Here is a 22731-nt window from a genome sequence, read left to right on the forward strand (position 1 = left end):
TTTCAGGAGCCTGAATGAGTTCCCAGTGCAATCATGCATTTGGTCGATGCAGAGATTGTATCTTTCTGTATATACTAGTTTCAGCTGCATACCTACTCCGGGTACGCCGACTGACCGTCTACATCTTGTGATGCCATCGATTTGTTGTGGAAAAGGGACCGTATGTTTGTATTGGCACATGTTCAACCAATGGCATGTAACATGAGATGCGCCCAACTCGATCATTTTGTTCCGATGTACCAACTCATGCATACCTTTTTTAAGTAAAATTTAAAATGCACCGGGCGGTCCTCAGATTTGTCTGATGGTCAACATTCAAGAACCAAATACCACTATTAGCAGTATGAAGTATATGCTAGATCTCACCCTAATATTCGTGAAAAGAGAGTAGGGAGGAAGATGTTAGGAGATGACAAGTGTGTGGGTCCTAATCAGATTTTTTTACCCCCCACCCCTTTTTTTTACATTGGTCTTCATGTGAGACTCATCCGTGATATGAATGGTAAATTTAGTTGCACAGGTCCCAAGCAGAAATGTCAATGAATAAAGATCTGCAAATTAAATAATTCGGGACCTGTATGACACATAGAATAAGTTTAGAGAGCAACGGTGTATATTTAGCTTTTCTTTTCCGCCGTTCTCGTAAACTGCTAGTGAAGTTTCTGTAGAGAAGTTAAACGAGACTGGCTGTCGACTTGTATTCAATAATTGTTGTGGTTTGTGCCTTGTTTAAGCAAATTTATCCTAGTAGGTTTTTAAATTTTCTTTTATTTCAGAAAAAAAGAAAAGAGAATTGCATGAGGAAAAAAGAAAAGAAGAATAAAACAGGGTCCCAGCAGTGCATTTTCAAATCTTTTGTTGCCAATGATTGAGTCATCTTTACAAGGACCACGCGAATCTGAACTCCTATAAATACCGCCCCCCGTGCTGCAGCTCTGATCATCACACAACGCAGCGCAGCAGCTACGAGTCCAGAACAATGGAGAGCTCAGTTGAGAGCTGGTGGGTGCTTCCCATGACCCTGATCCCGGCCATCTCCGTCGAGCAACACGAGAACATTGCCACCATAGCCACTAGCTTCGCTTACCTCGCCGTCTTGGCATGCCTTGCATGGGCAGGCGCGTCCCTGCTCTACTGGGCTCACCCAGGTGGCCCTGCGTGGGGCAAATACTGGAGGGCAAGGGGGAAGCCGTCGACGATCCCGGGGCCGAGAGGGCTCCCGGTCGTCGGCAGCCTCGGCATCATGTCCGGGCTGGCGCACTGCTCGCTGGCCGACCAGGCGTCGCGCCGCCCGGGGGCCAAGAGGCTCATGGCGCTCTCGCTCGGCCCCGTCCGCGCCGTCGTCACGTCCCACCCGGACGTGGCCAAGGAGATCCTCGACAGCCCGGCGTTCGCCGCCCGCCCGCTCAACCACGCCGCCTACGGCCTCATGTTCCACCGCTCCATCGGCTTCGCCGAGCACGGCCCGTACTGGCGCGCGCTCCGGCGCATCGCCGCGGGGCACCTGTTCGGCCCCAGACAGGTCGAGGCCTTGGCGCCGTACCGCGCCGGCGTCGGAGAGGGGATCGTCACGGCGCTGCGCGGCGCCGCCGCCGGCTCGGGCGCCGTCCAGGTGCGCGGCCACCTCCGGCGGGCGTCGCTCTACTACATCATGCGGTTCGTGTTCGGCAAGGAGTACGACGTGTCGCGCGCGGCGCCGGCGTCCGGGAAGGAGGTGGAGGAGCTGCTCGAGATGGTGCACGAGGGGTACGAGCTCCTGGGCAAGGAGAACTGGTGCGACTACTTCCCGGGGCTCGCCGCGCTCGACCCGCAGGGGGTGGGTGCGCGGTGCGCGGAGCTCATGCCGCGGGTGAACCGCTTCGTGCACGGCATCATCCAGGAGCACCGTGCCAAGCCGATCGCCGGAGAAGAGGCGCGTGACTTTGTTGACATCTTGCTCTCCCTGCAGGAGAGCGAGAGGCTCGCTGACGAGGACATCGCCGCTGTGCTTTGGGTAAGAATTGAACTCGATCATGCACCTAATACATAACTAGAGGTCTAGAGCTCGCTGCCAACGCGGTTGCACAATGATCACAAAACGTCTGATCCTAGGCTCCTAGCCACTACACTTATACACGTCGAGTAAAACGTCGTGTTTGATCGATGAAAAAATTACAGTAGGGCTCAACATGCATAAAAATATAAAATCAGTTTTGCTGAGGAAATATATGGCAAATCGTGCAAACTACTTTTGCTCTGATCGTATCTGAAGAAAGAGTAGCGAAACCTTTTAAAAAGGGAGAGATCGTGCATACAAAAATTCCTCCAACTTTTGCTATTTCCTGTCTATTCTTTATGTAGAAAGAATCCCATAATTAAACGGATGGCTGCACGTTACAGATAGATTGCGGCACTGAACTAGTAAATGAAGTAGCTACTTGTCCTTCAATTCATCAGGAGATGATCTTCAGAGGAACTGATGCCATGGCCGTGCTCATGGAGTGGACCCTGGCCCGCCTCGTCCTCCACCGCAACGTCCAAGCCAAAGCGCACCGCGAGCTCGACGAGGTCGTCGGCCGGAGCAACCCCGTCGCCGAGTTCGCCGCGCCGTCGCTGCCTTACCTGCAGGCCCTGCTCAAGGAGGCTCTCCGGATTCACCCGCCGGGCCCCCTCCTCTCGTGGCGCCACCGGGCCATAACCGACACCTACGTCGACGGCCACCTCGTCCCGGCGGGCACCACCGCCATGGTCAACCAGTGGGCCATCAGCCGCGACCCGGAGTTCTGGGACGCGCCGCTCGAGTTCCAGCCCGAGCGGTTCCTCCCCGGCGGCAAGGCCCAGGACGTGTCCGTGCTCGGCGCCGACGGCCGGCTCGTGCCGTTCGGGTCCGGCCGGAGGAGCTGCCCGGGCAAGTCCCTGGCCATGACCACCGTCACCGCCTGGATGGCCACGCTGCTGCACGAGTTCGAGTGGCTGCCGGCGTCCGACGCCGTCGACCTGTCGGAGGTGCTCCGCCTCTCCTGCGAGATGGCAGTGCCGCTCGAGGTCCGCGTACGCCCCAGGCGCGGCGTGTGACTGGAAGGTTGCCGATAGCTTCGTTGTCGTTGGACCGTGACTCCATTGTGTGGTGAGTGTGTAACCGTGACCCTAAGCTTTCCGTTAGTAAATTGTGAATAAGCAGCTGGCAAGGACTGTGCACCAGCTCACCTCAGTATTTGGTTCAGAATTTCAAATCGCCTATGTACCATCGGGTGTGACTTGTGAGTATGAATTTCCACAAGATGTACAAATCACAAAAGTTATCAAAGTTTATGTTAAGTGTGGCACTCATGTACATGTACTGTAGCCTGTATTCCTGTCCGGCTGTCACGCATTAACTTGGCACGTGTAACCTGTCAATCTGACCTTAACAGGCTTAGCTTTCATAGGAGAAAGGCAATGGCAAAGGAATACATTTGTCGGGCTGCTTGACTGTTTGACCTTATAGCTGCACCGACATGTGTGTTTTTGCATTACCAGTGCAAAACAAAAAAAAAATGAAGAGCAGAAGGGCATACAAGAAAAAAAAAAAAGAGAAATACTTTCAAGTGTACAACTGATGCAGGCTTTTGCTTTCACCCCGAAACTGGCTCAAGTAAAAAACCAACTACGAATGTGGCGGGAAAGCTTCACAGGACATCAGATGCATAAGAAAAATAAGAGCAAACATGACAGCGGGGCATGAGTTGCCGCTTATTCATTCTTTTCACTACGGAGGCAAACGTTTTGGGCTTTATTCATTTCAACATGCCCAATTATTCAGAACTGCGGCATGCGTGATTGGCACACAGAACACACACCCAGCAACGGAATCTGATATCTAATCAACTGGTACAACAGATACTCTCACGCAACTGATGCCTAGCTAGAGTATGTAACTATGTATACACGATGGTACAAAAATTTCCTGGAATGATGAGACCATGGCAGGCATTGCAAATGAGGCTCAGTTCTGCATACAGATACATCCACTTCAGCAGGAACTAACAAATGTGGTGCTGAAACAATAAAAACAGATCATTGCAAAGGAGAGAGAAAGCTTACTCTTTCGCACCAAGTTACAACCCCAGTTCTGTGAGAAGATCGCGCCACCTGAGTGTTTCTTCATCAAATATGTAAGTAAGCTTTGTCACCAAGACTCCACTGCCACCAATCTGCGGTTCAAAGACCATATCGATTCACATATAAATATTTGACATGTCCAACAAGAGTTATATAAGCCGCGAAGTTATATGGACCAAGTATTCTGTAGGATCTAAAAGTAATATGAGCTTCACCAAGTTTATGCAAAAAATCACAACAATATAGTTCCCTTTTTTTCATATTGGACTGGAGGTGGAGAAGTTCCATGCTTGCCAGTTGTAACTGCTAGCGATGGAGCTTAAACCCGTATTTAAAATCTTTACATACATCATAAAGGTAAAAGGATAAAGTGCCTTACAGATCTCAGTTGTTGAATAGCCTTGTAAAGCAACTTTTGTGGAACAACCGCATTCATAGCATAGTATTCCACAGCAACCTTGCCATCGCGTCGGCAATAGACAGGACTTATAGTTGGGCCCTGTACACATCAAGATTCAGTAAATGACATCATAATCATGGGTTAGAAGTCAACCAGATAGTTCAAAATGGCATGGTTTCAGTGTTTAACTTGTAAAATCATGAATACTTTCACTCGATTGAATGTTGATTGTATAACTGGATAATGCTGATATATCCTCTAGGAGATGTGACTAATATAATCAACTAATCACTAATTATCATTAAGTTAATAGGAGCCATTACTTCCGCACCAAAGGGCTAGAACTTCCCTCATTAATCAAGAAAAAGAAAGATAAAGAAATACTTTAGTGGCTTAATGGCGGGCCAAAAATAAATGAAGCAGAGTAAGATATGTTTATGTAGATACTTGAGTTGCTACATTTTGTGATTTCAATAATGAATGCATCCATATTTTAATGATCTGTATCAGTGTCCACTGTCCATATATGATGATATACGTCTCTATTTTAAAATAGAAAAATATCAGTACAATAAGGTTGCACAACCACGCATGATTCATGACCACTTTTTAGAAGTTGAACTTGTTGAATATTTATAATTCTTACCTGCAATCCGCATATTGATGTCAAGCTAAGAACTCTCTCCGCGACATCTTCTGCACTATTGCCTCTCATGTTTGCTGTGACCTAGTATGACATTTAAAGGGCAATAAGTTAGCCAATTAAGCGGGCATACTCATCTACACATAGCCTATAAGAAACATAAATATTTACCATAAGCTCCGTGCTCGCTCTGAGATGAGCTTCTAATCTTTCAAGCAGCTCATGAGTAATCTCCAACACACCATTACGTTTGTGCAGAGATCTCCTACTTGCAACAAGAGTAGCCTGCAGAGCGTTGGATATTTAATAAAAGGAATGAAACATTTCTCTCTAAAATGTGCGTGCACGTGTGTGAGAGAGTTACCTGGCTTTCCAAAACTACTCCACCTTCAATTTCCTTCAGGTTATTCTCACGCAAGGTCGTTCCGCTACTCACGAGATCCACGATAGCATCAGCCATACCCATCTTCATAGGAGAAAGAAACAGTTACAATCATTACCTTGGTGGCCTCTTGATAGATTGTGTCATAACTCATAAACTAGTAAATGAAAACTTGAGACAGCATTGTAATATTCTAGCAATACAATGATGACAAAATTTGTGTGTTCATTACCGAATGCAAAGTTCAGACCTAGCATAACCTACATACTAGACATGTGTGGCCCATAGACACAAGAAACGGGGTCAGTCCCAGTATTCCTCGACCCGGAAACATATTCCCCATACCAGGAACACAGGAATAATCTCGTCCCCTCCTTGTAAAAACCTTTCACAAGTAGCACTCCCCGATTCCATTCCTCAACCGAGGAACATTGTGGTATGGTATGGCCAATACAGATTTGTGCCACATCATAATTAATAAAGAAGGAAAAAAAAGGGGGGAACACATTACACAGCAAGACAACAGATAATATCCCCTGTCCTGGCCTCTGAAAACAATGACTAGCATATAATTCTATTAAATGCTGGCATTTTAAATACTATGGTGGGACATAAATGGATATCCAAATTCCAAATGAACAAATGGAAGAAGTACAAAGAACAAAAAGGAAGTATCACAAAGAAACAGAAGGAAATTTTAAAAGAAAGGAGCTCAAATCTCACAGGAGGAAATGACTCGAGTGCTCCATCAGCAGATAAAAGACGAACATGCTTAAAACCATTCTCTTTCAAAAACTTAGCACCTAGCTGCAGCACAATAACATAAATTAGGTCATTGATTAGAAAAACAGTGATGATGGGAGTAAGAATTTGACAAGTCAAAATTTGTACATGGCCATACATATCCAAATCCTGTAACAACACGTAGTGGTTGTTCTTCAGTCCATTCAGGCATCTTTGCCATATCCTCCACGGAGTGTATGTTTTCAAAAATGCCTCCCTTAGGTACCTGGTCACATGCTTTGACCGCTTCAGATAAAAACTTCAATTAGGAAATCAAGACTTATACACATGAATGCTCTTGGATAATATCATACCGCAAGGGATAAACGACACTGTCCGAAATCCAGAGCATCATGAACAACTACTAAGTCATCATTGACCTGTCACATTAATCTTAAACCACATAAATGCCCAACAAGTGCAACAAAATCATAATGATTTTCTTCACAAAAAGTTCATGTAAAGTACAATGTGTTAAATTTACACAAATTTATATTAGAGAAAAGATCTAACTTGATTCTGCATAAATTTACCTGCCCGTATTCACTGACTGTGTCAAAACCCACAATACCAAGGTCAAGATCCCCTGACTGCAGTTTACGAACAATGTCTTTAGGCCTTTGAAACCAAACCTCCAGATTTGGAATCTGCAACAAAAAAAAAGGATACCCTGAAATATTCAAGATGGCATTCACGATGACATTACAGATCACGTGACTTGAACCGTTAGACTTTTGGCATCAGCATATTTTTTTTTACTGATATGACATATAGGACATTAAGAAAGATGGCAAATATGGTCCATTCCTTAGCAACCATGTTCCACAATGTCACAGCTTCAAACATGAAATTTAACTTGAACTTATGGTGAGATGCTGGTCAAGTCGACAAGCCTTCGCACACATTAGTATTAGCTCACGCGCACAGGCGCCAAGCAAATGACCTGTGTGGTAACCAGTCCCTCTTGCTAAACTTAATAACATGTCTTGCATTAAGCTATATTAAGACAGATCCAGAAGCTAGGCTGTTGTTAAACCATGCAATCCTATCATGAATCAGAATCTAAAGGCCTACCGATCCAACACTAACTAGCCACAATTTCCCTCCTCCCTGCCAGATCCAATAGAGGTCACTGTAGAGAACAGGGATGGAGACCTCACCAGCGGGATGTCGGCAGTGTACTGCCGTGGGTTGAGCTGCCTCACCGACAATTGACAACTCTGCGCCATCAAGCACAAGCAGAAGAGAAACAATAACCCAAATCAGCCAAAAACGGGAATAAATTCAAACCCGGCAACGGAAGCGAAGCATCGCGGAGAAGCACGGAACCTTGAGGAGGCTTAGGGTTTGCTCCGCCATGCGGCCCTTGCTGGGGAGCCCAATGCGCACGACGGTGCGATCCGCGGACAAGGGAGCCGCAGCCGCCGCCGCCGGTTTAGTGGCGACGGCGGTCGCCGAGGCCGCCGCCCGCGGGGCGAGGGAGCGGGAGCGGGAGCCTGCGGGCGGCGAGAAGCGGAGGCGGATGCTTGGCGAGGGCAACTGGGGTGAGGGGATGGCAGTGGAATCCAGCCGCGCCGCCAGCATCGTCGACATTTCTGCTCGGTCTCGCGCTCTAGGCTCCTGCCGCGGCGAAGCGCCGGTGACTCGTTGGAAAAGGGAAAATGCCCCAATAGGCGGCGGTCCGATGAGAGCGAGTGGGGTTGTTGACTGGGTCTGGGTGGTGGGGTGGTGGGTGGGTCCTGTTAGGAGTGGTAATGGGTCATGGTCATAGTGAGCTCTTCACAGTCCAACAAAACTCTTAAATTATTTAGTTCAAAATTATATAAGATTAGAGCTCGGTCCTTTTAGATCCGGCTTTTATTTTTTCCAGTTTAAAATGTTCGGCTCTTTATCATCCGTTGTCCTGGTAGTGGTAGTGCAAGGGGGACCACCAGGCAGGCAGACACATGCGGCGCGGCCGCGCGCACGGGACTTTTGGAGGTAAGGGAAGCACGGATATTCGCGGTTTACTCTGTTCGCTTCATCTTTGCTGCATCTAGTCAACTGTATTTCTCTCTCATATAAAATAGCATCACCCACCAGTACCAGCCAGCCAACAGTATTTTTCTCTCAAAAAAATCAGCACCAGCAATCCGCTGGTGCTGGTGTTGAGGGCGAGAGAGTGCGCGTGTGGTTACGTAAGCAAGTTTGGAGCATTGCAACGTTTTTTAGTAGATGGAGCATTTTTTTTGGGCATAGGATCAACGGATAAGTATGGTGACGATGCATTGATCTGTGTGAGCATTGCAAACCTATGCGCATGGCACGTAACCCGTTTGATATTTTAGGTCGAAAAATACGTTTTTGTGCTGTGGATGAGATGCATTGATAGTTGAAAGTGACTTTTATTGGAGATTAAACACCTGTGTCAGCATTGGATAGACCATGTTGTTAATTACTAATTCACGATTATTAGGTATTTTGTCCATATATATTGTTGATCACCAAATTAAAGCCGGATTTTCTGTAGATGTTTTGCCAATAATTGATCCATTGTATTCATTCCAAGTTTCTTTTTTTGTTGGTAGAAAATTGATTTTATTTTAAATTCAGCAGCGCATCCTCTCACCCTAACACTAACAAGTAGGGATATAAGTCATTTCTATCCGCAACCTAGTGATTGGTTTGTATATTGCATAAATGAACGGGATGACCTGTGTTACACGAACTTGACATCACATACGTACTTCCTTTATACTTCTTCCCCGAAAACCTAAAAAGTGATAATAAAAATATTTGATAAGCTGTGCATCTAGTAAAAATATTTCATACTATAACCAATTTCATGGTTATGAACAAGAAATCAAACACGTCTTCCGTAGCCTTGTTTGGTTCTCAAGATTTTTTTTAGTTCCTATCACATCAAAAGGAATCTTATAATTTTGAAATATCAAATAAATTCTGTTTATAAATTTTTTTTTGACAGTTGAGTGCTAATTCGCGAGACGAATCTAATGAGTATAATTAATCTATAATTTGGTACAGTGATGCTACAGTAACCATTCACTAATCATAGCTTAATATACCTTATTAGATTGTCTCGCAGTTTAGCTCTAAAACTCTATAGTTAGTTTTATAATTAACTTTTATTTAATATTTTTAAATATTAAGATTCTCTTTAATGTGACACGGACTAAAATTTAACCCCTCGACAAGCTAAAAAGGCGGTGAACCTTTGGCACGGCCTAATGCCAACAAAGGACCAGTAGCACTGTAACAGCGACGCGGCACCAGAAGCTACTCGTCTGTTTGTTGTCAGACAGGCTGCAGGAGGGATACACGGCAACCCCGAGCGTGCGTGTGGCCTGTGGGTCTGGCCGTGTCCAGGCAGGCAGCCGGAGTTTCCTGCTCCCCCACCATCGCCGCGCCGGTCGTCGTCGGCGCCTCCGCGGCACGAATCACGCAACCACAGCTACCTCCAGTGAACCGGGGGGGGGGGGGGGGGGGCGATCCGGCTTGTCTGCCGTGCTGAAGCAAAGTCAGCAAAAGGTACAGTAAATCGTGCCTGTGTAAACAGTAGCCTACCGTTAGTTACTGCAGTGGAGGTACCGTGCCGATCTCACTGTTCACAGATTTACTGTACCATGCTCTCTGTGGCACTGGATCTCATCCATCCATCCGCAAATGTACGGCCGGGAATGAATCAAAAATTACCGCTACAGTACTCACTGACTGAATCCCGATTGGGGGGGAGGGGGCGACCACGGGCGCCGTGACCCCACTGGGGAGCCGTGCCCGTGCGCGCAACGTTTCCGCGCACCACACGCCCCGAGCCCCGTCCACCGGCCCGACGCGCGGACGCCGCGCCACCGCGGGGTGGATCCGCCACCATCTGCCTCCGCCAAAAGGCGTAGGAGGCAAAGCCGTGGCCGCCGTTGCAGCACCAGCACCGGCCGCCGCGCCCCCGCCCCTGGGGCTCCACCGCCCGCCGCAAAATCCCCGGGAAAAGCCGTCACCGAGCACCGAAAAGCGCAAGCCTCCAAACCCTCGCCGCACCGGCCCCGGGCCAGGCGCGCATCCCCAGACGGCGTGGGGCCCCACCGTTGTCTCGGCGATTTCGATTGCTCCCAACCGCTCTTTTTTTCTCTCCGCTCCTACAACCAGTGCGCCTTCGCGCCTCTGCCTCCGCCCCGCCGCCGCACGCGCACGCGCACGCGCACGCCGCGTCGCGCCGCCGCGGCAGCGCGCGGAACCCTAGGATCGCGGGCTGGCCGGGCTTACGGCTCTGGCGCCGCCGCCTGAGACCATGGCGTCCTGCGGGTGCCTGGTGCTCGAGAAGGTGGAGGACCACAGCGGCGAGGCGGCGCGCGGGAGGGTCAAGGTGGCGCCGTCCGCCGCCTCCGGGTGCGGCGGATCGTGCGCCGGGGTGTGGAGGAGAAGGTCCGAGGCTATTTTCCCCATCTACGTCATGGGGAGCTCGCGGGCGAGCACCGTGGCGGCGGCGCGGGGCATCGTCGACTCTGCCGACGACCCCATATGGGAGGCCGTCAAGTCGGAGGCCAAGTCTGAGGTCAGTATGTCTCGGGAATCAGGAACCTGCTCTCGCAGTGCGATTGGACCACTGGTTGGATTTGATCGTCGCGCAGCCCGTGTGATTTTGTGGCGCGCAGATGATGAATAATGCTTGCAAAAGCTTTTCTTTTTTCTGGCTCTCAGTTGTCATCAGCTTTCCTGGATTTTTGCCACCTTACTCTAGACTCCACTTACTTATATCCAGATTTCTGTGGCAAAATGCTACAGCTTTTTTTTCTCCAGTTCTTGGGTTTAATAGCACCGTTATTTTCTTTTGCGCGGGGTGGTCAAGTGCGGCATCTTTTTATTTTATTTTACTTCGACAAGAGAGTGGATTGGTCAAGATAATTTATTGGCTATTAGTTGATGTGGCAAAAGAAGCTACTTTTAAAAGCACTAGTTCTGTCCTGATTTCTTTTTAGTTCGAAATAGCTGTGGGTTCAGCTTAGCCAACAAAATCAAATGTTTCTATGGCGACCCGGCAACTCAAGTTTAATGACGCTGTAATCTGTTTCTGGCAAAAAGTTGCGAGTAGAACTGAAGACAAATTTAATGATGTGCTGTAATCTGTTTCTGGCAAAAAGTTGTGTGATGAACTGAATATGCAGGATCCGGAATATCTTTTGCATTTATTATGTAGGGAAGCTAAGTTTTGCTCAAGTAAACTGAAAAAGCAACAATAAAATCCAGTTCCATGCAACTAACGTTAAACATAACTACAACCTGCAGAAGATCTTTATGTCTACTTAATTATGCAAAGGCAGCAAATCCTGTAAAAGAATGTCGCGAAAAAAAAATCATGCTGATAATTTGCACTCTTATTAGTACTCTAATCTTATGTGCGCCCCTCTTTATGTATTGTCGTATCTGGCATGATTTTACTGATATTATTGGTTACCTGATGGCTGACAGTGTGATGTTCACATTTCACAGGCAGAAAAGGAGCCTATTTTAAGTAGCTTCCTGTACGCCAGTGTGTTATCTCATGACTGTCTGGAGCGAGCGTTGAGCTTCGTCCTTGCAAACAGGCTTGAAGATCCAACATTGCTTGCTACTCAGCTAATCGATATTTTTAATGATGTTATGATGAATAACAAAGATATATGTCGTTCCATTCGCCTTGATGCTCAGGTGAGTCACTATTATTCTGCGAAGCCATTTGTTTTGTGTTTACATATTGATTCTTCTACACCATCCTGTTAATGATCTATTGGGAACTGCTTTTCCAATTCAGGCCTTCAAAGACAGAGATCCAGCCTGTGCGCAATACAGCTGGGCATTGTTATACCTAAAGGTATGTATTATGACTGAGAACCATTCCAGGTTGATGTCTGTGCAGGGTTTGATTGCTCATTTTACTCACTAGGATTAAATTTCCTGTGGCATCCTTCTGTATTATGTTTTTTTTTTACCTTCGTATGCCAACGAATTCTTACAGACATAAGACCCTGATGTCCAGTGTCTTATTACATTGCTTGTATGCTGTTTTTCAGGGCTACCAATCCTTGCAATCGTATAGGATAGCTAATGTATTATGGAACCAGGGACGTAAAGTTCTGGCTTTGGCGCTGCAAAGTCGTATTAGTGAGGTGAAATCTGATTTCTTTAACAGCAGACAAATTGTTACAGTCGGCATAACTTCCCTTTTTGAGTAACTTTTGCTATTATGTTGCTTGCAGGTCTTTGCTGTGGATATACATCCAGGTATCTCATCTATGAATTTAGAAGACTATATTTTAGTTATATAATTTCAAATTTACACATGATTTTCAGTACATGTGGGATTGTTGTTTGCTTAAAAATATTAGAGAAGTTATAAACAGCCATGCCACAGAACACTAGAAAGTCACTAGAAGTAAATAAGGTGTTAAGACACAGTCAGCCATGATAAAAAGTCACCAGTCAACTTAGTAGTAACTCACTGACTATCAATTTATTTGTAGGACTGCGCTGTTTGATCTTAATAAAGTACCAGGTCATAATAAAGTTCTGTACATAATGCTTATGTAGTTATATCTATTGCCATCCTGTAAGTGCTTTGTTGGTTTGTTCTTCAGGATAGAAAATAAGTGGCAGTCTTTCAAAAAAAAGAAAATAAGTGGCAGGACCCTGCAAGAGTGCATAGTGCTTACACCTTTTATGTTTTCATCTGTGAAATTCAGATCATGGTGATTTATTTTTGTTTTGTAGTATGCTTTGAAACTTTAGTTTTTTCCCCTTACCGTTCTTTATTTCTTATGTTGTAGCTGCCAAAATTGGTGAGGGAATATTGTTGGATCATGGAACAGGTCTAGTCATCGGTGAAACTGCTGTAGTTGGAAATTGGGTTTCGTTAATGCAGGTGACTGCAGAAATCAGCTCTCTTTTTCCCCTTAAAAAGTAGTGCGATGCTTCGCAATATAATCTTTTATTCCACAATTTGGTGTATTCCTTTCATGATTGAGAGAAATTGTTTAGTCTTTTTGCTTCCAGAATTTGTGTGTTCCTTTCTTGTTTGAGAGAAATTGTTTAGTTCTTGAAGTCGTTCTAAATGCTGAAAATGGGTTTGTTGGATTGCGGTTGTTGGCTCCTTTCCAAGATCCCTTTGGGTTGTTACTTTCTTGTTGATTACAAAGAAACAGGAGATAAAGAAGTTGCAATAGTGTATCAAAAATCATAATAGCAACAAGCATATGAAGCATGCATATTTATCTTTGGTTGTTCTTTCTATGTATAGTCAAGCTGGTATGCTGCAACATGCTGTTACAGTAGCTGCATATTTCTATTACCTATTCACGAAAATAGAGTAAATGCAGTACATAAAATTGATGATGTTAATTTGTTATGGTTGTAGAGTTGGCCATTGTCATAACGAATCTGTTGCTATTTCAAATGGTGGAAAAGACAGGCAGTTTAAGTAACCACAAATCCTTAGACCCCAGGCAAAATCATGTATAAGCAACGAAATTAATTTGATTATTCTCCATCCATTCATTACTATTCGTTTCAATATAGTAAGTTGCAACCTTCATGGCTAATCAGTTGTAGGAGTCAAGCTAGGCAGCAGGCTGTATCAAGGTATCCAGGTTTTAATCAACTGAAGCTGTGAATCTTCCTTTGATAGACAGTAGGTCCTCTTTAAAAGGCAAATTTGCCAAGGCAATGCAGTATTATTCTATGATGATAATATTCAAAGAAGATATAAATGCCAAGTTAGCTATATATCACTACTGATAAATAAATATGTAGTGTTCCATTTTTTTAAGTTTTCTGTTAAGTCAATGGATATCTAATTCAGTTAGACTAATCTCTATGCACACCATTTGTACTTATTCGATGAATATTATCTTTTCTGTATTAAGTTCAGAAGATTTTGCATTTTAGTCTAGACTAGAGGCACGAGAAACTTTTGATGTGCACATATACAAGTATGACAGAAGAGGAAAAGGAAAACATGCATATACTTGCTTTGCAGTATCGAATTACTTTTTTCCCTTCAGTTTTTGGTAATCATAAATAAGTTTAGTCCTCACTTGACTAGATTCCCATATGTATTCTATAAGAATTGCATGATTTCCCTATTTCTACATTTTTATTCATGCTGGTTCCATCTCGTTCAAAGTTTAATTTTGTAAGATCTCTAACTTTTCTTTGGGGAAACCCTAGTAAGAATGAAAGTTCACCAGCTTATGAGTCACACCTTTGATACAGGGTGTTACACTTGGAGGTACAGGCAAGGAACATGGAGATAGGCACCCCAAGATCGGTCAGGGTGCTCTTATTGGAGCTGGTGCTACTATCCTTGGCAATATAAATGTAGGTGAAGGTGCCATGATTGCCGCTGGCTCCCTTGTTTTGAAGGATGTACCTCCCCACAGGTTAGAAATTAGACTCCCATATTACAGTCTTAAATCAACAACAACAACAACAACAACATAGCCTTTTTTTCCCAAGCAAGTTGGGGTAGGCTAGAGATGAAATCCGAAAGAAATAAGTTCAAGGTTCAGGCACATTGATAGCTAATCTCCAAGCGCTCCTATCCAAAGCTATCTCTTTAGAAATATTCCAATCCTTAAGGTCTCTCTTAACCGACTCATCCCACGTCAGTTTAGGTCTACCTCTACCCCTCTTTACATTATCGACCCGCTCAAGAACTCCATTACGCACCGGCACCTCAGGAAGCCTTCGTTGGACATGTCCAAACCATCTCAGCCGATGCTGGGTAAGTTTCTCTTCAATTGGTGCCACCCCGACCCTATCCCGAATAACTTCGTTCCGGACTCTATCCCTCCTTGTGTGCCCGCAAAACCACCGCAACATCCGCATCTCTGCTACACTCAGTTGCTAGACATGTCGCCTTTTTGTAGGCCTACATTCAGCACCGTATAACATCGCCGGACGAATTGCTGTCCTATAGAATTTGCCTTTTAGCTTTTATGGCACCCTCTTGCCACAAAGGATGCCAGAAACTTGCCGCCATTTCAACCAGCCAGCTGAAATTCTATGCCTAACATCTTCATCAATGTCGCCATCCTTTTGTAGCACCGATCCTAAATACCGAAAAGTATCCTTCTGGACCACCACTTGTCCATCTAGACTAACGTCTCCCCCCTCATGCCTAGTCGCGCTGAAATCGCACATCATGTACTCGGTCTTGGTCCTACTAAGTCTGAACCCTTTCGACTCTAACGTGCGTCTCCACAGCTCTAACTTCCTATTAACCCCTGCCCTACTCTCGTCAACTAGCACCACATCATCAGCAAAGAGCATACACCAAGGGATCTCACCTTGTATATCCCTTGTGACCTCATCCATCACTAAAGCAAATAAATAAGGGCTCAATGCTGACCCCTGGTGTAGGCCTATATTAATAGAAAAGTCAGTGGTGTTGCCATCACATGTCCGGACAAACGTCGTCGCATCCTTGTACATATCCTTAATGAGGGTAATGTACTTAGTTGGGACTTTGTGTTTCTCCAAAGCCCACTGTGGCAGTCCCGCCTAAATTAATCTGGTTTAAGTGCGCTAACCATCACCGAAACGGCACCTAAGGTTAACACGCACTTAAAACGGAGTAATCCGGCAGTGCTGTCGGGTAAAATCCCGATTAAACCACTTGAAACAGGATTGACAAAGCAGTCCAGAGAATGCAACATTCCACAAATTTTACAGCACAGAGTATAAAATTGAATTATTATTACAAACCAAGTTTGAATTTATAAAAGTACAACAGAGTTTAAGTTTGACGGAAACGAACGATAGTCTAGCGACGAAACAAGATGTCATGTTGAAGCCTGTACATGACGTCAGCCACAACCCCAGATGTACCACCTGAAAAACAAAGCCACAAGCAAGACTGAGTATACTAATACTCAGCAAGGCTTACCCGACTAAGGGTATACTTAACCCTTTATCTAGACATGCAAGGCTTTTGGCTGGAGGGTTTTGGTTTGCCGAAAAGCAGTAAAGAGTAGATCCTTAATTTCAGATTTTAGCTTCCAAATTATAGTTCAATTAACCATTCTAGGTGAGCATCTATCCAATAGCATACATGGTGAGAAACAATTATCTTTCATCATCCAACCAACCATATTCATCATCATCATCATCTTTCACTTCTTACTCTATGTGACAAAAGGGTTAAGCAGTACCAAACCGTGAGAAGCGGACGATTCGAATCGAATTTGTTAACCTCGCCAGGCAGACCTAACACACACGCATGGGGATCGACATCTCGCTTCGCCCACGCGACTTTTCCCTTCAATTCCCACTGCACGGAACAGGCCCACCGCCCTCGACTACAAGAATCCACGCCACGGTACGGCGCCGGGTCGTGAGCCTCCTTGCACCCGCATGTGGCCATATGAGAACAACGTTCAAAGACGGTGAGGAGGTATGTTCCGGTCTCGGTGCAATCCAGTACTTAAGCTTACCGATTACCATATTTCTTGGCATGTGGTTAGTACGTTCAAAAGCTTAACCACCACTACCACACACTGCGGCCTTATCCATTTTCACTAAACAGACGGGGTATCACAAGTACCACAACCCCGCCCGTGAGCCTTATAGTTGCAGTATGTAGTAGATATTCAACTCCTATAGTTCTCGCGAGTGACAGGAAATCACTCGACTTCTACCGAACCATTAGCCTAGCCATCTAGCGACCTCCACATACTAGTGTTCAAGCATAGGCACCTAGGATTATGCAGCTAAGGTTCCAAGCAACTCCTGTAAACTTAAATGCGCAAGTAGATAGAAACAATAATAAGTTGCATAAATTTAAAATAGATAGGACATGCTCCGGGGCTTGCCTGGAATTAACACTAGGTCATTGTTAGTTAGAGGCTTCTGGAGTCGGGTTCGGGTTCTCCACGGCGTCTGCGAAGTTCACTCGAGTTTCTCCTGGACCTTCTTCGGCTTCAGCCACCAGCTCGTACGTTCCGTTTGGTATGTTCGTCGGCTCTATATGAATGCATATGTATGAAATGAAGATAAATCATTTATTTCGTGACATAGATGGAGATCAACCAAACTCAAGTTGGAGGGTGCTACTACTTTCTTTTTCATCCAGTTGGGCAGTCATTTATAGAGTAGGAATTTTATCTATACTAACTCATAAAAGAGCTGGGTGTGTTATTTTTCTTTTATATAAGTACAGAAAAAGCATTTCTACCTAAAAATAATTCTCCAGGCTAGGGAATGTAAGTGCTGGTAATGATCTCTTAACTGAGGATTGGATTCCCTAAGATAAGCTTGTGGTAAAATTTTCAGGATTAAAAGAGCTTCACAGCAAGCATGAGAATTAAAATTCCTTTTTCGAGGCATATATCTAACTAAAAATCTACAGAGTAAACTACTAAGTTTCAGTGGCTAAAATTTTACAAGCATGTTCATGTACTGAAAACCAAGCTCTAGTAAAAAATATGAGATTTTTCTAATGAAGGAAACTAGAGCTTCCGATTTACAAAGTTTATTCATGAATAAATCAAAAGGACTAGTTATACATTACTAAAAAATTCCCAAAATTTTTCTATATCATCTAGAAACAAATGTAAGCCTGTTGTAAAAATTTCAGCTCAAGAAAACTAGTATAGAACCCTGTGGATTTAATTCTATTTAACACAAGCATAAACCAAGATCTAATGAAACCTATAGCTAGAGTTGTCAAAATGTCCTCAAATTTTTACAGTAAGCTATCCATCTAGGGTATAGCACACTGTCCAAAAATAAACTAAATATCATGGATAGAACTTGAGATACATACAAATGTGGATAAAACTAATATTTAATATAGAGATAAAACTATTGGTCAAATGCAAAAGTGGATGTAACAAAAGTTGTAGGTTTTGATCTAAGGATTCCAAAACATTTTAGTTTGCATTTTTCTGATTTTTATACGATTTTATACGATTTTTCAAACTTTGCTGTTTAAAGTTCATGTCTATTTTGCAAACTAGCCCCTGAAACTTTGGTTTCTTTTAACCCGAGGTCCCTGGTCGGACCAGGAACAGAGGAACGGCGGCCGGCCCTTTTCTGGCGAGGAGAGGCACCGGAGGTGGGGGCTAGGTTGGGGGAAATGGAAAGGAGTTCGAGCCGCACCTGTAGATGGGCTCGGTGGGGGCTGGGGTGACCTGTGGCGAGCTGTCCACGGGCGGCGGCGGCCGACGGCGGCCCTGTGCCGCGGCTGCGCCGGTCCGGCGAGGGGGAGGCAGCTTGGCTGAGCTGAGAAGCTTCACGGAGAGGCTAGGAAGGTATTGGGGGTACTCGATTTGGGCCATTGGTGAGCGGACGGGCGGCGCCACGGCGAGCTGCTAAGGGGCGGCGGCCATGGCTCACGGCGACAGCGTTCCAGTGGGTCTGGGTGGCGATGACCGGGCCGAGGAGCTGCGGAACGTCGAGAAGAAGCTCGTTAGGGGTTTGGTTGGGGGCGAAGACGAGCGAAGGAGGGGGCTCCGCGTGGAGGTGGCTCGACGGCAAGCAACGGCGGGCGGCGGCGTCGCTGAGCGACGGGGGAAAAGGGAGCGCGGCTCTGAGTTTCGGCTCTAGCGCGAGGAGGAGGCTGAGGGGAAATCGGAGTTCGCTTCGTGAGACGACTGGAACGGCGGCGAGGCAACTTCGTAACGGCCGGGCACGGCGACGGCGTGCGGCGGCGTGGCGCGCGGAGGGGCACCGGGTGCGCGTGTCGCCGGCACGAGGTGCCAGGGAGGGGCGGTTGGAGCAAAACCAGGGGCGCGGAGGCAGTTTTGGCCGGGGCGCGACGCACGTGGCCGGCGGCCAGAGACGGCGCCGTTCCCGACGTTCACCGGCGTGCGAACGCCGTCAGGAAGAGAGAGTGATAGAGTTGATGGCAATCTCGTAAATAATTCAAAGTTCAAACTTTCCTTTTGTAAACTGAATGTTTCTCCTTCTTGGCCTCAAACGAAAAACTTTTGAATACCAAACTTGTTTAAAATTTCGAGATCTACAACTTTCGTTTTAGGCACTTTTTCATTTGAGGCTTTGTTTGAAAGATAAAAAAATTTGAAACTTGAGTGTATTTGAAAAGATACTATATGCTTCGAAATTCAAAATTTTCTCCCATTTTTGTGTGATAACTCGAAAAACTTTGAACACAAAAGTTGTTCGTCTTTTGAAAACCTACAACTTTGGTTTTGGACAAAAATTCTTTTGAGCTATATTTTAGAAATTATTTTCAAAGCATTTTAGTTTGAAATTTGAAAGTTAGTTTAAATCTTTGAAAACTACGATTCCAAGGACCTGTCATTTTATGTTCAAATTTTTATTTTCTCTCTTTGACTTCAACAAGACTTTGATTTAACATGATTTTAGAGAGACGCCTATTCAATTTCATATGTATACTTGTATTGGTTTAAAAATTATTTACGGTTTCTGACCTATGCATCTATACACATACACATGCATGCACACATAAATGTATTCGATTCCATTTTCTTGGTTGATTATGCATGATATCATATTTAATATTTCTTGCTTAGCATTTTAAAACTCTGGGATGTCACACCCACCACATGACATTTCTCGGTACTTTGTCATATGCCTTCTCAAGGTCAATGAAGACCATGTGCAAGTCCTTCTTCTGCTCCCTATATCTCTCCATCAATTGTCGTATTAAGAAAATTGCCTCCATGGTTGACCTTCCAGGCATGAACCCAAATTGGTTTTGGGTCACACTTGTCACTCTTCTTAGGCGATGCTCGATAACCCTCTCCCAAAGCTTCATCGTATGGCTCATCAGCTTAATCCCACGGTAGTTAGTACAACTTTGAACATCGCCCTTGTTTTTGAAGATAGGTACTAATATACTTCTCCTCCATTCTTTCGCCATCTTGTTTGACCGAAAAATGAGATTAAAAAACTTAGTTAACCATACTATTGCTCTATCTCCTAGGCATCTCCACACCTCAATGGGGATACCATCAGGGCCCATCGCTTTACCTCCCTTCATCCTCTTCAAAGCCTCCCCGATCTCGACCTCCTGAATTCTCCTCACAAAACGTCTATTGATGTCGTCAAAAGAGTCATCTAACGTCTGAAATCTCCTGAATATTACAGTCTTAAATCAACGCGGTGAAAATTTTAGAAAGGGGGAAATCTGAACTTGGGACCTCATACGTCCCTTCAAGGGCCCATCTTTTTACTTGATGAAATTTTAGCAAGGGGCAAATCTTAACTCCAACCTTATAGTGAATATAGATGCAACACTAGAGTATATTATTGCATCTATATTCACTATCGAGCTACTAGAGGCTACATCTTTACACACTTTTTGAAATGTCTAATATTAACTTTCATGCTGGTTTAAAACCTAGAGCACAGTTTCATTAAGTAACTTAAATAGCTTGTCCAGCATTATGACACTTGTGTCTTGTCTAATGGCTGCAGATCGAGACTTAGTATCACTTGGTAGCTGAGCCTTATAATAATCAGTCGCATATATAAGCACCTGGTCTTTCAGCACTGCAATATCCTATTGACAATTAGTGAAGAACCTATAAGGAAAGCTAAAATCCTGATGGGAATCAAGCTTGTATTGGCCCATCTTTGTACAACCTATGATTACGACAGTATACATTTTGTTAGTGCAATACTTATTTTGTTAACATTTAGTCATCATTTCTGCTATAACTGAATGGTTTTCACTATATTATAAGGTAATCATTGATTTTTATACTATTGTTTTCCTTCTATTTCAAAGTATGGCTGTAGGTAATCCTGCAAAGATAGTTGGTTATATGGAGAAAGAAGACCCTTCTTTAACTATGAAACATGGTAAGCATGGCCAAAGATTTTAGCAACCTAAATTATCTACTTTACATTATCCACATTGTTAAGTTGTGATGTTACCATTTCTTCTGATTGGATGCAGATGCAAGGAGAGATTATTTTGAGCATGTTGCCATCAGATATTCAGATGATTGATACAGCTAATGGTGACTCTTCTATTTATTAATGGTGAGCTTTCCATTTTAATTTTTAACATGCTGTTTTACGAAGGCAATACATGTCCTAGTAGCAATGTTCCTAGGACAACCCATAATTAGTTATTTGAGCCATCAATTTATAGACCTAACTGAACACCGTTATAAAATGCTTGATTCATGAACGTTGAAGGTTGCTTCTTGCCCGAGTGAATCCATGTATTATTTGCGGGGTGAAAAAAAGAGTTGTTTTATTTGCAGGAAGTATTGTTTGAGTGAAAAAAAGGTTTCGTCATATTATTTGCACGAAGTCTTGACTCTTGAAGTAAAAAGTTAGACGAAATGGGATGAAGCAAACTAATGCGTAATGCCATTTTGGACATTTCATCGTGCGCACTATAGCTGGATAAGTTGGTGATCTTTGAGTGCTCCTCTTTCTGCCCAGGCAACCTAATGAAGAAGCTGGAAACGGGTCACCACTCACTAGGGCTCCAAAATCTGCCAGTTTTAGTTTTCTTGTACCTTAATCTGCTGTAATAACGTGAAGCATTTTGACGACAAACATGGTAGGAAACTAGGAATGGTTTATTCCTATGTAGTGATCTCCAAGATCAAACATATACAGCAGTCTAGACGTCCATGGACTATTGGACTATGTTGGCTTTCATGAAGCAAAAGCAATACCCAGTGGTGTCGTAGAGACACACTAGGATTGCCTATGTAAGTCCATCCGAGAAGCCTTCTTCAGTGCTCATCTTTTATAGAAAGTTCATTACACTTTTTTTTTTTGAAAACTAGGTCCAGTCAGTAGTTAACTGGGAATTTCATCTTATGTTCGCAGAAACATATTTGATCCAAATGGCCGTTGAACTGCGCTGTTGTCTATCGTGTTATCTACTCTAGGTGTACGCAGAAACCCCTGGATTGAATCAAATAATTATCTTTAGACCCCTGTAACATGCAAATAACCCCCTGATTTGGATCGCGATCCAAATATATGCAAATGGACCCCTACTTCGGACGGGAGTTTTACAAGGTGCCCCCTGGTTGACTCTCCCTGTCGACATCGGCTCTGCTCCGGGCCCCGCGGCCGCCTTCCGTCCCCGCGGTAAGAGCAAAGCCCAACCAGAGCACGAACGCGACCCGGCTGAAACGAGTGGGGTGGGCCTTGGGCCCTTAAGCGTGCGATGTTGGATCCGGACCTTCCTTTTTGGGCCTCAGATTGGGAAAATGCTTTTGCCTTCTCATTTCCCCTCTTCTCTGCGTTGGCGTGGCCAAACTCCAGAACAGGTTTCAGCTATCTTTGCAGAAGCTGAACTCTACTAGATTTGCGCACAAGAGCTGAGACCGCCGAGAATGCCCGAGATGAAGCTCCTCCTCAAATTTGCTCCTCGTGTGACCAGCCCTCAAAACTTAAAGCGAAATACTAGAAGCACCTGGCCTGAATGAATCAACAACGTACCTAATCCCAAAG

General features: G+C 44.7%; 3 protein-coding genes across 8 annotated transcripts; 2 read left to right on the plus strand and 1 right to left on the minus strand.

Moving 5' to 3' along the window:
* Positions 1 to 953: 953 nt before the first annotated feature.
* Positions 954 to 3315, plus strand: LOC120647404 (cytochrome P450 78A9-like). Its single transcript, XM_039924181.1, has 2 exons — positions 954 to 1993; positions 2437 to 3315. Exons 1-2 carry the CDS (start codon positions 980 to 982, stop codon positions 3052 to 3054), a joined length of 1632 nt encoding a protein of 543 aa, XP_039780115.1. The 5' UTR covers positions 954 to 979; the 3' UTR covers positions 3055 to 3315.
* A 347-nt stretch (positions 3316 to 3662) lies between these two features.
* On the minus strand, positions 3663 to 7974 carry LOC120647405 (ATP phosphoribosyltransferase, chloroplastic-like). The gene is made up of 12 exons (XM_039924182.1): positions 7618 to 7974; positions 7449 to 7508; positions 6822 to 6935; positions 6603 to 6668; positions 6407 to 6514; positions 6229 to 6312; positions 5488 to 5589; positions 5295 to 5408; positions 5127 to 5207; positions 4460 to 4579; positions 4063 to 4172; positions 3663 to 3970 (listed from the first exon to the last, which is right to left on the minus strand). The coding sequence occupies exons 1-11, from the start codon at positions 7879 to 7881 to the stop codon at positions 4077 to 4079; spliced, it is 1209 nt and encodes a 402-aa protein (XP_039780116.1). The 5' UTR covers positions 7882 to 7974; the 3' UTR covers positions 3663 to 3970; positions 4063 to 4076.
* A 2136-nt stretch (positions 7975 to 10110) lies between these two features.
* LOC120647406 (probable serine acetyltransferase 2) lies at positions 10111 to 22046 on the plus strand. Of its 6 annotated transcripts, none has more exons than XM_039924185.1 (11): positions 10111 to 10837; positions 11773 to 11970; positions 12074 to 12133; positions 12333 to 12428; positions 12519 to 12543; positions 13086 to 13180; positions 14530 to 14696; positions 17161 to 17265; positions 21035 to 21108; positions 21206 to 21269; positions 21519 to 22046. In XM_039924185.1, the coding sequence occupies exons 1-10, from the start codon at positions 10574 to 10576 to the stop codon at positions 21256 to 21258; spliced, it is 1137 nt and encodes a 378-aa protein (XP_039780119.1). In that variant the 5' UTR covers positions 10111 to 10573; the 3' UTR covers positions 21259 to 21269; positions 21519 to 22046. The 6 variants fall into 6 exon arrangements, 5 of the variants coding, with proteins under 5 accessions (XP_039780119.1, XP_039780118.1, XP_039780117.1 ...); XM_039924184.1 differs by having other exon boundaries at positions 10113 to 10837; positions 21206 to 21291; positions 21703 to 22046; XM_039924183.1 differs by having other exon boundaries at positions 10114 to 10837; positions 21206 to 21291.
* The last annotated feature ends 685 nt before the right edge of the window (positions 22047 to 22731 follow it).

Source organism: Panicum virgatum, chromosome 9K (assembly GCF_016808335.1).
Source record: "Panicum virgatum strain AP13 chromosome 9K, P.virgatum_v5, whole genome shotgun sequence".
NCBI lineage: Eukaryota > Viridiplantae > Streptophyta > Magnoliopsida > Poales > Poaceae > Panicum > Panicum virgatum.